The sequence below is a fragment of the Malus domestica genome, chromosome 15, assembly GCF_042453785.1.
Source record: "Malus domestica chromosome 15, GDT2T_hap1".
NCBI lineage: Eukaryota > Viridiplantae > Streptophyta > Magnoliopsida > Rosales > Rosaceae > Malus > Malus domestica.
In genome coordinates this window covers 13,801,391-13,816,485 of record NC_091675.1, presented here as the reverse complement: position 1 = coordinate 13,816,485, position 15,095 = coordinate 13,801,391, and the positions used below count along the sequence as shown (strand labels likewise).

General features: G+C 37.0%; 4 protein-coding genes across 5 annotated transcripts; 2 read left to right on the top strand and 2 right to left on the bottom strand.

Annotated features, from left to right (window-relative positions):
* Positions 1-469: 469 nt before the first annotated feature.
* LOC103400459 (probable receptor-like protein kinase At5g20050) lies at positions 470-2,253 on the top strand. Its single transcript, XM_008339110.4, has one exon. It carries the CDS (start codon positions 579-581, stop codon positions 1,941-1,943), a length of 1,365 nt encoding a protein of 454 aa, XP_008337332.3. The 5' UTR covers positions 470-578; the 3' UTR covers positions 1,944-2,253.
* A 544-nt stretch (positions 2,254-2,797) lies between these two features.
* Positions 2,798-6,624, top strand: LOC103400458 (acyl-protein thioesterase 1). Of its 2 annotated transcripts, none has more exons than XM_008339109.4 (10): positions 2,798-2,934; positions 3,852-3,948; positions 4,459-4,573; positions 4,826-4,862; positions 4,947-5,016; positions 5,167-5,271; positions 5,646-5,796; positions 5,885-5,964; positions 6,144-6,237; positions 6,327-6,624. In XM_008339109.4, exons 2-10 carry the CDS (start codon positions 3,918-3,920, stop codon positions 6,412-6,414), a joined length of 771 nt encoding a protein of 256 aa, XP_008337331.1. In that variant the 5' UTR covers positions 2,798-2,934; positions 3,852-3,917; the 3' UTR covers positions 6,415-6,624. The 2 variants fall into 2 exon arrangements, with proteins under 2 accessions (XP_008337331.1, XP_070669098.1); XM_070812997.1 differs by having other exon boundaries at positions 2,875-2,956.
* A 165-nt stretch (positions 6,625-6,789) lies between these two features.
* On the bottom strand, positions 6,790-9,592 carry LOC103400457 (deSI-like protein At4g17486). The gene is made up of 4 exons (XM_008339106.4): positions 9,155-9,592; positions 8,000-8,287; positions 7,431-7,511; positions 6,790-7,329 (listed from the first exon to the last, which is right to left on the bottom strand). The coding sequence occupies exons 1-4, from the start codon at positions 9,306-9,308 to the stop codon at positions 7,166-7,168; spliced, it is 687 nt and encodes a 228-aa protein (XP_008337328.2). The 5' UTR covers positions 9,309-9,592; the 3' UTR covers positions 6,790-7,165.
* Positions 9,593-10,901: 1,309 nt separating this feature from the next.
* LOC103424924 (uncharacterized) lies at positions 10,902-13,553 on the bottom strand. Its single transcript, XM_029094320.2, has 2 exons — positions 13,317-13,553; positions 10,902-12,273 (listed from the first exon to the last, which is right to left on the bottom strand). Exon 2 carries the CDS (start codon positions 12,221-12,223, stop codon positions 11,183-11,185), a length of 1,041 nt encoding a protein of 346 aa, XP_028950153.2. The 5' UTR covers positions 12,224-12,273; positions 13,317-13,553; the 3' UTR covers positions 10,902-11,182.
* Positions 13,554-15,095: the final 1,542 nt, after the last annotated feature.

Sequence of the window (15,095 nt, the reverse complement as noted above, 5' to 3'; positions counted from 1 at the left end):
GTTTATTGTCAATGACTAGGTCAGATTATTTTTCACTTCATCCTTTTCATATGGTAATTGTTATTTTCTTTCGCATAATTGATGATTTATTAGGTAATGCAAGCAGTGACGGATTAAGAAATTTTTAGCATGTAAACATTTATGAAATGGTGTAAATGTTTATGAAACGGAATCGGCTTTAGAGTCATATGCAACATCTCATGGGAAACTTAGATGTGAATGGCTATTTGATTTCAGAAGAAAAGAAAAAAAAATATTTATTTATGCAGAATATATGTTTCCAAATAGGGTTTACTCTTCCAACTAATTGACCAGATAAAACCCTTAATTATTACAATGAAAGTCAGACAAGAAATTAGGTGATTTATGGGTTGTATCATATTATTTCAACTCTTGGCTGATCTGTAGATACAAACATTTCTTCCGTTTAATTAAATAATGCAATATTCAAAAGAATATTATTACCATAAAACTATGTTTTTTGTCACAGAAAGAGACTGGATCATGTCAAAAGAGAGAAAGCTCCCTCTCTCTCTCTCTATCTCTCTTTGTCTGAAAACAAGAATGAAGCTTTAGCAATGGAGGACAGAAAATCTAAGATGGTAGCTGCAACGTCGATCATCACGCTCGTTATCTTCATAATCGTTGCGCGAATCTCTCTCAAACTTTCCCCAACTTTCTTTCTCATTTGTGGGGCAGGTGTTGCTGTGATCCTTGCTGTGTTTGTATGGCTAGTGATCAGACATCAGTACAATTTCCGGAGAAAGCTCTTGGAATCAAAACACGCGTCAGAAGGCCGCGAGCTGCGCGTGGAGTATAGCTTTCTTCGAAAAGTTGCAGGGGTTCCTACGAAGTTTAGGTACAAGGAGCTAGAGGATGCAACAGATCATTTCGAGACACTGGTTGGGAAAGGGGCTTCAGCTTCTGTTTACAAGGGGATTCTAAGTGATGGGACTCAAGTGGCAGTGAAAAAGCTCGATGTAGAGGAACGCAGCGAGAGGGAATTCAAGTCAGAAGTTGCGGCAATTGCAAGCCTGCAACATATCAATCTTGTGCGCCTTCTTGGGTATTGTTGTGTTCCTGCAGGACCGCGTTTCTTGGTTTATGATTTCATTCCAAATGGATCGCTGGATTTGTGGATTTTCTCTCAAAAGGGAAGGCCTATTCGGCGTGGGGGGTGCTTGCCTTGGGACTCAAGGTACAGGGTTGCAGTTGATGTTGCTAAAGCGCTTTCTTACCTGCATCATGATTGCAGGTCAAGGATTTTGCACCTTGATGTGAAGCCAGAGAACATACTTTTGGATGAGAATTACAGAGCAATTGTGGCGGATTTTGGCCTTTCAAAACTAATGGGGAAAGACGAGAGTAGAGTTATGACCACGATTCGGGGGACTAGAGGCTACTTAGCTCCTGAGTGGCTCTTGGAGCATGGAATTTCTGAAAAAACGGATGTGTACAGTTATGGAATGGTGCTTCTTGAGATGATCGGAGGGCGGAGAAACGTTAGCTTTGTCGAAAAGGGCGAAGCCAACGACAAGTCCCACAGGAAAAGGGAGTATTTTCCCCAAATTGTTATTGAAAAAATGAGAGAAGGCAAGCTTATGGAAGTTGTTGATCAAAGGCTAATAGAAAGCGGAGGCATTGATGAAAGGGAGGTAAAAAGACTTGTTCATATAGCTTTGTGGTGCATACAAGAGAGGGCTAGGCTTAGGCCTACCATGTCACATGTGGTGGAAATGCTCGAGGGCCGGACGCCCGTGGAGGAGCCTCCCGACACCCAAATGGTGGTTGTCGATTTTTCAGCAATGGATGAAGAGGCGGCGAACGGCAATAGGATGCCAAAGATTGGTGGTGCCGCCTTGGCAACACAAATAGGGAGCAATGATGCATCCACATCAACATGGTCATATGAAAATGCAATGTCCATGATAACCCCAAGATAGGTCCATAGACATGATTGATTAGTTGCTTCTTAATTTATAGATATTTTAGTCTAAACAATGCATTTTTTAGGTTCACCAATTTTTTCTTCGTGGTAAATTTTATGCTCCTTTATATATATATATATATATATATGAACATCTTTTAATCTTCCTGTTACTCTTAATTATTTGTGTTATACACTTGTGTATTAAACTATCGATAAAGAAATATTCAAATTCATTTTGTATTGTCCTTAAAAGTATTCACAAATCACAATTCCCCTCTCCCTTCGACATGTAACTCACCTTCAAAATTAAGTTCCTTGTTCCACTTTACTGTATATTATTTAATGTATATCGTCAAGTCTGTTGAACTCTATAATTAAGTCACATAATGGGCCAACATAATAAATGCAGTATTGAACAAGTAATTAACAAGAGTTGAAGCTAACTGTTCATTCATAACACAGAAAAATATCATTAGACGGTTATATCTGGAGGAGAAAACATGATTGTATGACTGCGATAGGACCAATGTCCAGTATCTCAAGTGTTCATGTATATTACAGAGCATTTTTGCTCACCATTATATTTTGATATATGCTTATCATATAACTAATTATTTGCCGTATATTCTTTTACGTAACTCTAATTAACTTACATTTAAATGTTACTTTTTAAATTAAAAAAAAATAATAATATAGATTGAATGAAAGGACACATGACAATATGACAGATGACCAAAGTTTAGGACTGTGAGCAAAAGTGCTTTCATATATTACTGATTCTGGAATTTGTCCTTCACCCTTCATACATCACAGACACGTGGCACACATCGATGGTGCTACCAAGATCGACGGATGAGAATCCTCAGCACTTGTAAGCGCTTCAATTGAAAACGGCACTCTGAATTGCGAAGGCAGAACATAAAACGACAGAAACGTGAGGTGAACTAAATATTTGGGGGGAGAAGGGAGAGGGGAGAGGAGACGGCGTCCAAGGCTTGACTGAGGTATATACTCTGTATCAATGGCGTAAAACCCTAAAACCCAATTTTATTTCCTGTTCAATTTTATCTGATTTATTTTTTCAATTTGCTAAACATAATTTTAAAAATTCAATCTTTATGCTTCTATATCAGTTTCTGTTTTGCTGTTGTAAGAACCAAGCTTTTAATTTTTGAGTTCTGGGTTTTTTTTAAAATTTTTTTTTTTAAATTGTGTTGTTCGATTTATGGTAGATTGCAAATTTTTGTAATGATTTTGGTTTTTCTGTTTTGGGTTTTTTTTTTAATAAAATGTTTGGTTTCTGGATTATGGGGTGTTAAGGAACAGTGTTAAAGATTGCAAATTTTCTTGTTATTTTCGCCCAAATGGTTGAAAAGAGTGATTGAAGCAGCCTATCGTGCATGTGTATCTGTTTGGCATTTGGGAAGACCAAAACTCCTAATGCAGAACCTGAGTTGCTATGGTTCGAATGCGTTTGTGTTAGTGTTGTTCGGGTTAGATTAAGGTTATTCACGTTCTTGATATGATGAGGAAGATGCTGTCCGATTGGTCTGGGGAGGGAAGTTACCCTTAGCGTCGTCTGGCCCTGCTTCTACTTACAATCAAAAGCCTTGCCACGAGTGAGAAACCAGTGGCGAATCTAGGGACAGATGGAAATCTATGTGAGCTGACAGCAGTCAAAATTGTATTTCCTGCAGCCAGAGTTTAGGAAGTAGTTACATATTGACCTCACTAGTTTTGTAATGATCATGTACTGAAGGTTAAATGTTTGCTAGCATTGTCAAAGTAATTTTATGCAACTGCTTGTTTGAGCTTTCGGAGGTTACTCCAACATGTTAACTATGTGTACTTTATTTGTTTTAACATTATGGTTTTGAAGTTGTAAAGCTTGTATGCATTTTCTGGTGTTTCTTCATTGCAGGATCTGTGCTCTGTCCACTTGCTGCAGAGGAGTTTGGTCTGTGGTATTTACTTGAGGGGACCTAATATGAGCTTTACTGGTCCATCTGTTGGTTCTGGTTAGTTTGTTTGCCTATCTTTGCTTTGCTATTATCTTGTAAAGAAGTTTTGATACTGATTGCCATATCCATGAGTGGTGACTGAGTCATGTCATTTTGTGTTTGTGTCAAAGGACAATTAACCTTAACCCTACCTAATTAATTGATCGTGTCAAACAACTTGACACAAACGGACCTGTCTACTAATGACGCTGTGTTCAAGTCGACTCGTATATTTTATGAGCTAGAAGCATATGACTAGGATCCCATTTGTTCTTAAACCAAACTATTACGAACATTAATATCCACTATCTAAGAGCTAGCAAAAATAAGAAAACATATCCTATACTTTTATAAGAATTTGTAAAAAATCTAGTAAAAAAACGAAGAGATCACTCATGCTTTTATGGTTCTTCCATTTTCCTTGTTGAAGATGTTGGGCTATCTTTCATATTTATCAGTTTGGCTGAGGTTTCATTGGTTCTGTTATTTACACCTTTCTCATTAAATTTGGTTGTAACATGATTTCAGGTGGTAGAACTGCTAGGAGGGCGTTTGAGTTTGGAAGAACCTATGTAGTCAGACCTAAAGGCAAACACCAGGCCACTGTAGTTTGGCTACATGGCCTCGGCGATAATGGTTCAAGGTGATACTTTGGCCCCATTGCTCATGTTACCAATTTTCTGAAGGTTGCACAGTAATTAAAAAACTGAGGAAGTGTTTCATATAAATGACTTTTTCTTAATTTCTAAGTTACTTCGTAAAAGGGAAAAGTAAATTTTTTTTTATGTGAATAAAACTAGAGAATCATGTGATCTATAGAAATCCTTTTTTCTTTATATGCATGCACTTGAAGTCTTAAATTTTTGTTTAAGATTTATATTTTTCTGTTTGACAGCTGGTCCCAGCTCTTGGAATCCCTCCCTCTTCCAAATGTAAGAATAAATACATTCAAACTAATGGAAATTGAATTTTCATAATTTTCTGTAATGACCTGTGGTGAAATTTATGTGATGCAGATTAAGTGGATCTGTCCAACTGCTCCTACTCAGCCAATTTCAATTTTTGGTGGCTTTCCTTCCACTGCTTGTAAGTTTTTTCCATTAATAATCCACACGCTAATGTATGTTCAGCAGTTGATCCGATTTTAGTGACAGAAAAAGAAAATGTCATTTGGTGTATTGGATACTAGAATCGAACGTCATAAGCTCTCCTAAAGTGCTTATGTGATATGAACAGGGTTTGATGTTGGAGAACTTTCAGAAGATGCTCCGGATGATGTAGAGGGTTTGGATGCTTCTGCAGCACATGTTGCAAATTTGTTATCGACTGAGCCTGATGACAGTATGTCTCCTCTTGCTCGATGTTAGCATCTGATGAACTCCAATTGCTGCTATCATTTGTTTGAATTGTTTCTGCATGGATACTTTGATTTTATTGCCCCTACTGATCGATGAGATGTTTTGAAAAGACAAATTCAAATAATTTACCCTTCTTCTCTGTGGGGCCAATATTTTATGTTAGGGGAGCCTCTGTATGAACTTTTAAATTATGGTATCTTTTTTTCAAAGTAAAATCTATGCAGGATGCCTCTTCCACAAAACTTTGTTGATGCCATGATTCTAATACCACGTACACTTTGAACTTTAAACTGTAGTTTTACCTTTGGTGAACTAAATGGATTTCGATATCATTGCATCGAGTTTTTTCTGTTACAGTTAAACTTGGCATTGGAGGTTTTAGTATGGGTGCAGCTACTGCACTATACTCAGCCACCTGCTTCTCTACAAGAAAATATGGGAATGGTAATCAATACCCATGCAATCTGAGTGCCGTTGTTGGACTAAGCGGATGGCTTCCATGTTCCAAGTTTGGCCTCTTACACTCTCCTCATCTCGACTGAATTCTTTTGCGGTATATTTAAGTGCCTATAGTTACAATTCCCATTCTCTTTCAGGACCTTGAGTAAGAAGTTAGAAGTAGATGAAGCTGCAAGGCGTGCTGCCTCCATTCCGCTTTTGTTATGTCATGGGAAAAGTATGCACTATTATCTCTCGTATAAAAAAAAATTTGGTTTTATTTGTCTCTTGAATTTGTCTTCATCGAAGAAAAGGTTTTGTGCATCCTTGTCTCTAGCATCTTCTTGCGTAGGTGCTCCGAATTTTAAATTCTAAGCCGGGCCTAGTTCATAATGCTGTGGATGTGATTTATTGCAGGTGATGATGTGGTTCCTTACAAGTTTGGTGAGAAATCGTCGCAGACCTTAAGTTCAACTGGCTTTCAGAATGTGACATTCAAATCCTACAACGGGTGTGTGATTCTTAGATTATGTCGAAAAGTTGTTGCATAGAAATTTATTAACACTATGAAATACAAGAATGATTTGTTTGAGTATGCAGGCTTGGTCATTATACCATTCCGGAAGAGATGGACGAGGTTTGTGCTTGGCTAAGATCAAAGTTGGGGCTTGACGGGACTTCTTCATAGAACTCCCGTGAAACTCTCGAGCAACGGCAAGTAAAGAAGCACAGAATATGTAGGAAACAATAATTTTGAAGTGTTCAGTACGGCCTTTATGTCCTTTATGACCTGTTATTATTTGGCTGGTGGCACTATTTAAATCGATATTCGTATGTAATAACTGGCATTCATTATTTGAATTATGAACATGTCGCTTGGAAGTAAACAGTTCTCTAACATGGTACCTTTGTTTTCGTTGTCTCCTTTTAATTGCCTGAGATTGCAGTTTCCTGTCGAGTTATTTTTGCGCACGTGTCAAATTACAGAAGAGATTAAACATGAACCTGGCGGATAAATACTCTTGCGAGACAAAATGAAACAATTTACAGCACCATTCAAACATTTGAAAAAATTAGAAAAATAAATAGAATCAACGACTGAAACAGAGTCGAATTCGTTTCCAATTGCAAAAAGAGCTCCCTTACAAAGCCCTCATGCACAAATCACAAATTACACCAAACTATGAGCTAATTTCGGATTCCTCAGTTGAAAAAATGAAATGAAAAAGCCAAAAAATAGTATAAAAACACGCGTCGGTTTAACGCTTGTGCACACAGACAATGAGTACCAATTCGGGCTTTCTTTCGGAAAACAGGAGCATGTAATTTCCTTCCAAGTAAGCCATCCGTAACAAAGACAGGCACAAGAATAACCGGCCTAACCGCCCTTTTTCCGAAGGGCGATTCCTTCTTCTATTTCCACAAGTTGAGGGTTTGTTTCACTTTTGAGCCTCTTTAACGAAAGTTACATCTCCACTTCCCGCCACCGGTGAAAGTGAAGCCAGTGGGGACAGCAGGCGCTTTTCTTGATCATCATCAACTTCCGCTGACTCACGAGGCGTTGTGATTGATAGGGTTTCAGTACCATCTTCTTCTAGAGAATCTGGACCCAGAAAAGAAGAATGTTAGTGATGTATCAGCCATAGTCAGCACGCTGAATACAGACACTAAAATACTGGGTTGAAAATAGTCAAGGGAACTCACCTGACTCATGATGGTATTCAGGTATCTGTTTAACAGTGGTCACTTGAAGGCTTTCGGGAAGAAGACAACTGCACAAGGCACCTGAAATTACAACGAAAACATAGACTTTAAGATTTCAAGCAATAAATCATACCCATGTGCATTTACACATGTTTCCGAGAATTCCCAATCACCATGAGAAGAAAAGGGCAGCACAGAAATAATACACAGAATATGACACAAGAAGACAAAGACACAAATCACAGCATCAAAATCCAAACCCTCACATGGCTAAGTTAAAGCTATCACCAATGATATGATTTTGCAGTTTTAAGAGACATTCATACGGTCTTACCTGAACAAAAAAAACTATTTCATGTGGTAATTACAATCATCTCAAAGATTTACATCACAGACTAAATCAATTCAAAAATCATTCAAGCGTAAATGAGTTCCAGCAAACACATACTACTAATTACTTCTACATTATGTCCATAGACCATAATACTTGAAACTCTTATAAAACAAAAGGATCGAACACCAATGAAATAGAGGAGTACTAGAATAGTCAGCAGAAAAGTTCTCTTTACCTAGGCGAGCAAGTCGATTCACCCATCCAGGTACCTGTTTTTCTGTCAACCTACGTGCCATGTCATCTGTGAAATGGTTACAATTCTTGGAGATGAGGTGATAGGTATCCCCATGATACTCTGCCGCAACATGCTCAATAAATGTCCTAAATTCAGAGGGAGGCATATTTATACGGCCAAGTTGAATGGAACATCGATAAATAAAACCTGGGCAGCTCCTTGGTTCCACTTCAAAAACTCCACTAACTGGGAAGTCATGGGCTCCAAAACCGTACTCTTTGCCATGGACTGTTCATACAACAGACAGATGATATCGTTAAACATAATTAATCCTTATTTGCATTTCAAGGAAATGAATGATAATTAAAAGAAGTTACTCATCGGTCAGTGCAATTTCCTGAAAGGACGATTCAAGATTCAGTTTGACTTATTAAACTACTCTCATAAAAGCTTATAATAACATAATATCCAAAGTCAATCAACCAGACCAACACACCGAGAAATCTATCTCTAATACCTACACACCCCGATACACAGCACATTCCAATTCTTCATAACCAAGCATAAAGGAACAAAACAGCTGGCCAATTCATATCACATTGTAAAACTTGATCACCATTGCACCATACGAAATGGTACACAACGGCATCACTCTAGATCCCGGTGTAAAACTTTCAATTCTTCCTACTACACATCTAACTACAGTTGGATGCAAAAGAAGCCAAAGTACTCAAAGACATAATTAGAAATAACTTCACTTTAAATATGCAAGCACATTCATACTTCAAAACTGCAAATAAGAATCAAACAAATCCGAAAACCCGACATCTTTCCTTCTCCATGTAAGTATTGAAAGTACCAATCTTTTTTTTTTCCCTTCTTGAAAAACCAATCTGTAAACACATAAACAATAAGAATAAATGCATATCATCATAATTAAGCATGCCCAGAAAAGGAAACAAACGAATCCAAAAATTAACCAAACAAAAACCAACAAAGAAAACCAAAATGCAAAGATACCCAGATCACCAAAACACATAAAGAAACGAAAAATCAAACAAAAAAGAATCAACTTTCAGGATTTTCAAAAAACAAAAAAGAAAAAGAAAAAGAAAAAAAAGATAAGAAAAGGATTCGAAAAGGTTTCAAATTTACCTTCAATTCCGGAGTGAAAGATTCCGAGACCGAACCAGACCGTGTAATTATTGAGGGGGGTGAGGTCGTAAACATTCAACACCACCTGGCTCTCGTAGCCCTTGCTGCTGTTTTCAATCCCGCCGCCGCGTCGAGAGGTGCTCTCCAACCCCATTTCTACCCCCCAATTGTTTTCGAATTTCTATAAAAGGCTCCACAAAGATTTCCAATTTTGCGTTTTTGTTCTTCTTCTCCTCCCCTTCTCAGGCCGTCGGAGAGACAGAGAGAGAATGTTGAATGAGAGGCTTTCAGTTCAGAGATCCGTCTTCCGGCCAGACGAGGCTAAAAATAGAAAGCTTTGGGACTTTTGATGATTAAATTAAAGGAAAATGAAAAAGTTATAATTTCAAAAATGGAAAGACCTCATGGGTATGACAAGCTGGAGAAATTTTTATGTGTGTCGTTTATACTATTTCTCACGTTTATATTATTAAAATTTTATAGTGCTTCGGATTACTGAAATATTTTAAATGTTTTGATCGTTAGACTTTAATTTTGACTAAAATTTTAATGGTTAAAAATTTAAAGTATCTCTTACTTAATAGCATAGAAAATCATGTTATAGTAGTAGTAGATGACATAATTGATTATGATTTGCTCCAAAAAAAATTTCAAATGAAACTGGTTGAGCGCTATTACAACATCATTTGATAATACATATTGTGGATAATATAAATATTATATCATGTTGAATTGAGAAGTCACATGACGAAAAAACCATTTACCTTGTTCTATGTCGATCACTTGTATTTTTTTCTTTTAAAGTGTATTATTAAAAAGTAAATATACGTGTTAATTTGAATGGTGTTATCTAAACAGTCATTTTATTTTCGCACATTCCTTTGTTAATTTTTTTTTTAATCATCTTCAATTTATTTAAGCCAACAATTAAAAATTAAGAAGATATGTGAAAGTAAATTTTACGAAAAAAGAAACACAATTAAATTTGTTTTTGTAAGTTTATTTAATCATAACACTTTTTTTAATTACGTAATAATAAGTCGTGAAAAACATATCAATTTATTTATCTCTTATTTTTACATATAATGAATTTTGTCGTCTAATACATAATTTTCTTTTAACCTTTCTGAAAAAGTCATATTTAAAAAAAGCATTAAAAAAAAGAGTTTTGCGAACCTTTTGGTTGTCGATGTTTGACGGACTGTGAATTTAGAAGAGAACGAAAATTTGGAGCGTTTTCTCGCGAGATGTTTTATTTGCTCAAGGGTAGTCACACGGCGTAATTGAGCAAAAGGGCGGGGCACTTTCGCCTGTCCACGTTGTGGTACAGCAGTAGTAGGACCGTGACCGTGTGACACCATCCTGCACTTCTGCTTTTTTATTTCTTTTAAAAAAATTTAAATTGCTTACGTAAAAGCATTACACACAACCGAACGCAATAATGTTTCAGAATTCATATAATCGATCCTATTTAGTGAGAAAAGGCTTTGTTGTTGTTGTTTATGGAAGAGCACTTCTACCACTCAAAATTTGTAATTAAAAACCTCGATTGAATCGAGTTTAACGTCACATGTTTTGATTTCGATCTGATAAGCAAGTAAATCAGTATTATTATTTGCAAATTTCTTTTTACATGACAATGCATCACAAAATCAGGACGACACAATAAAGGTGAACTCACTCCTCGTAAATTGCTCTCCAATGAAATAGCTGAAAGAAAAATTCAAAATATGCAAGCGTTGCGAAATGAACATATAAATACATTTCTTCATTATCTGTCGGCATCATATTTATAATCTTGGTTCGTTAACAGAATGTGAAGGAAGAAGTTTTTCCGGGCATTTCATTCGTTTTTTCTATTCGAACAGAAGCACTAAATCACATACATTTTCTTTTATCAGAGAGTTTTCGACAATCAGTAAGCTACTGAAAACTGCAGAATTGGAGCAAACTTACTTTTCAAACCCTTTCGGAGAATGGAGGATGACAAAAAAGAAACAAATTCACTGGCAGCGCAAACGTATGCAATCACGGCTGGTTGTTGTCCGGTGTTGTCCATCGCCGGAGGCGCGCACTGCGTCTCCTCCTAACACCCGAGTCGCCGTCTGAAGACTCGTTATCCTCTTCTAGAGTAGAAGATGCTGCTTCGCCCTCGTAGCTCTCCCCCCAAAGCCTGGTTGCTCTCCTTCTCATACTAACTTGTGCTCTGGTTCTTGTGGTACCAGACCAGCTGCTGCTCCTTGAACTGGACCCGGGTCGAACTACTCTAACTAGAAAGAATATGGTTAGCCAGCCTGCACCGTCATCAGCAGGCAAACTACTGCTATCATCACCCCTATCCTCTCCAACTGAAGATTGGATTGAGCTGAACAAGTCGCCAATATCCCTCTGTCGCTCCAAACTCCTCCAGGTACGCTGTCGCTCTGGATCTGCCTCCGATGGGCACACTAGTGGATGCTCCAGCCTCGCATGCTTCCTGAGATCTGCATACGTTCCGCTATAATTACATGTCTCACAAGAACAATTTCTTGATTTTGCATTCATGAAACAACGAGCAGACTCAACAATAATCCAATCTGTTATCTCCCCACGGCAGAGGGGGCACACGAGCTTCGGATCAGCCTGATGCTCACAAGATACGGCATTCATGGAGGAGAGCACCTCCTCAATTGTACTATCGTTTTGCACTTGAGTAATTGTTGATTCAAGAGTTGCAGATGGAGACGACTGAGTATCTGATATCTGCGCTGCTCCTTCTGGTGGGATAGTTGGTGAGGTTTCTGCTGAAAATGACTTGCAGTACTGGTCTAGACAATTTGAATGGCGGTAGCTCGTGTCACACATGTAAGGGCGGCACCCTTGTTCATACGATGAACATATTAGGAGAACTGCATTGTGTGGATGCTCCAGGCAAACGGGGCATCTGGCTTCTTCCCATTCTTTCACATTGTCCTCAGTTTCAGAAGGAAATCTGGGTGACGACCGCCTTGTATGACTGGAGCTGCATGGATAAGGAGATGCCCTATACCTATCAGGAGTCACAGAACGGCCCCTCCTGTCCTTAGGCATTTTGAGCTCTCAAAGATGCTTCACGCTCTCCCAAAATGATTGTAGCAGAGCTATTGAAACAAATAAAAGGCCACATCAACATGAGTAATAGAAAAACCACCTCATTTACGGATTACAGATGATGTTCAGCTAAAGGCTTAAGCGCATACCAAGAACGGAACAACAACAATTACAAATAAAAAAGATGTCAAAATTCAACAAACAGAAAGAAAAAGTCTCAAGTACATTCAAGAAATTAAGCCGACACCACATACGAAGATTCAAGGCATTGTCATTGAAGAAAAAGAAAACTCACAACACAAAGATGACCACTAAATCAACATACATGTATTTTCACAACCAGAAATCACAACTAACATAGGGATACACCTCCCACAACCGCATAACTACGACAATGGGCATTTTTGTCAGTTATCTTACAGCATCATCCCGGTACTTCTCCTTTAATTAAAAATCATTAGCCTGCTTTTCTCTTTCTTTCCAAAAAATTAAGTACAGTGTAATAACAAGGACTGAAACTCTGTAAGTTGATTATGTACTTGAAAACGCAGTTGTGAAATGGAACAAATTCATAGGGTTGGTTGGGAACTGCTCTTATAGGATTTCTAGAAGTGCTTTATGAAGAAGCACTTAACAGGTGCTTCTCCAAAAAGCTCTTCTATGGTCCATAAGCACTTTTAGTGCTTTTGGCAATTCCAAAAGTAGTCCCAAACATGCTCACAGTTACAATCCAAACCCAGATGAGAGTTTTAGCAATCAGAACCACCCGCCAATCATAAACTATCAGCTCAAACATGAATAATGAAGCAACGAAAACAAAAATCCTTAATTTGCTTATCCAAATCAATCAAACAAATAAAAAGCAACACCAATTTCACAGCTTTACCAAAAAATCAGAAACCCCAAAAAGCTAAAATCCCCAATTTTTCAAATTCCACCATCATTGAGCTGAAAAAACCAGCTCAACTCCACATTTCATCGCTCAAAACACCAAAATCGAACCGAGAAAAACTTGAACCGAAACAAAAATCCGAAAGCATTCAGATCCAGCTACAATCGGAGCTCAAATTAGGTAAAGGATAAGAAAAATCACCAGATAGAAATCGGAAGAAAACAAAATTTCCAACTTGAAAGTCCGATTCAGTTGATTTTGACTCGGCGGAGACGTTAGATTCTAGAGGCCTTGCTGGAGCAGCTGACTGCTCAGAGCCTTTAGAGAGAGAAACGGAGACGAGAGAGAAACGGGGACGAGAGAGACATAGATATGAAGAAGCAGCCTTTCTATGTAACTGACTCAGCAGCAGCTACCGAGAAGAAAAGAAATGGTAGAGGGGGCCGAGAGGGTATATATATAACTTTTATACGGACATACACATCTTTGTACGTATGTACACATTGTCGTCCAATATTGCTGACACAATGTGACATAGTATTATAACTCACTTAAATCAAACTATTTCTTGAAATGACTATAAATCATCCTTTTCGTTCTAACACATGGTAATATATTATTTAATTTGTAAATTTCAGTTTAAAATTTTAGTTTCTTAACATTATCTGTAATAAAATTATTTCACGATGAATTAAATAAGACGTAAGTTTTAAGTTTGACGTGGACGAATATGATTCCCTCAAAATTTTAATGTATTTTTTGTTATTTTGTGGGGATTGTTATACTTGGACGGATAATATTTTCAAAAGAAAAGAAAATAATTAAATAAACGTGACATCTTTTAAGAAGAATATTATTAAGGGCTTAATGATGAGTATAAATAAATATATAAATTGGGCTTGTATGCTTAAAATATGTGTTAACCGCAGCCCATTGACTTCAATCTTTAATCTAAAGGAAAACTAATAAAAATGGTTTGAAAACTTTGAGTTTTAACGATAATGACAAAATAAATGGTAAAGTGAATAGTACCAAAATTGACTTCTTAGTGTTAGAATATGATTTTTCGTTAAAGTGAATAATATCGGGAGCTTTTCGTTAAAGTTTCCTTAATCTAATTGAGCAATTAGGAACAATACATAAGTTTTGAAGGATCCAGCAATCTTCGACAATGTATGGCCCAATTTGGTGGATTGGAAGCGATTGTGTCTTAGGAATAAGATTAGATTAGCAAAGACATGTAAAGCAAGGTTTGTAACTCATGTATGCAGATATGTTAGATAACCCACATAACCTATCATGTCTAGTCCTGTCATCTCTCATTGTGACGCAACAAATAAAGAACTGGACTCAAATCCATTTTAATTAATCACCCTCTATTATGGATTCATAATCCATCATATCCAGTCTTATTATTTCTCATTGTTTAAGCCTATATTATTTAGGTAATTAGTTGATGTAATTGTGTAAGGATACAATTAATGTCAAGCCATAGGATTGTGCCAATTGTAAAATATCTTATTTTTAAATTAGTTACTATTTAAATTGCGAGGAGAGAATCTGAATTCTAGCGTATACTTAGTAATGGAAGCGAATATTTCACAACTCTGTCAATGAAATATTTGCTCGACCAAAAAGAGTTGTGAAATTATTCTTTGAGAACTGACACTACATCATCTTTGCAAATTTGGCCGTAATCACATCGTCTTATCTAAAGCGAATATGCTCCCCTCTATACACCCGAATTCGTATTTTTCCATTGCAGTTTAGATTAGTTTAAAGTAGAATATTACGTGTATTAAAAAACTTGTTCATCATTTTTTAATCCAAAGATATTGGGAGAGGAATAATTCAAACCGAGTGCATGAATAAATAATTTTAACAACTAGGGACACATGCAATGCTAATAATCTAACACTTGAGAGACAATATAATTATAGAAGGATTATTGACATATCAAAACTGAATGGGGGCTATCGG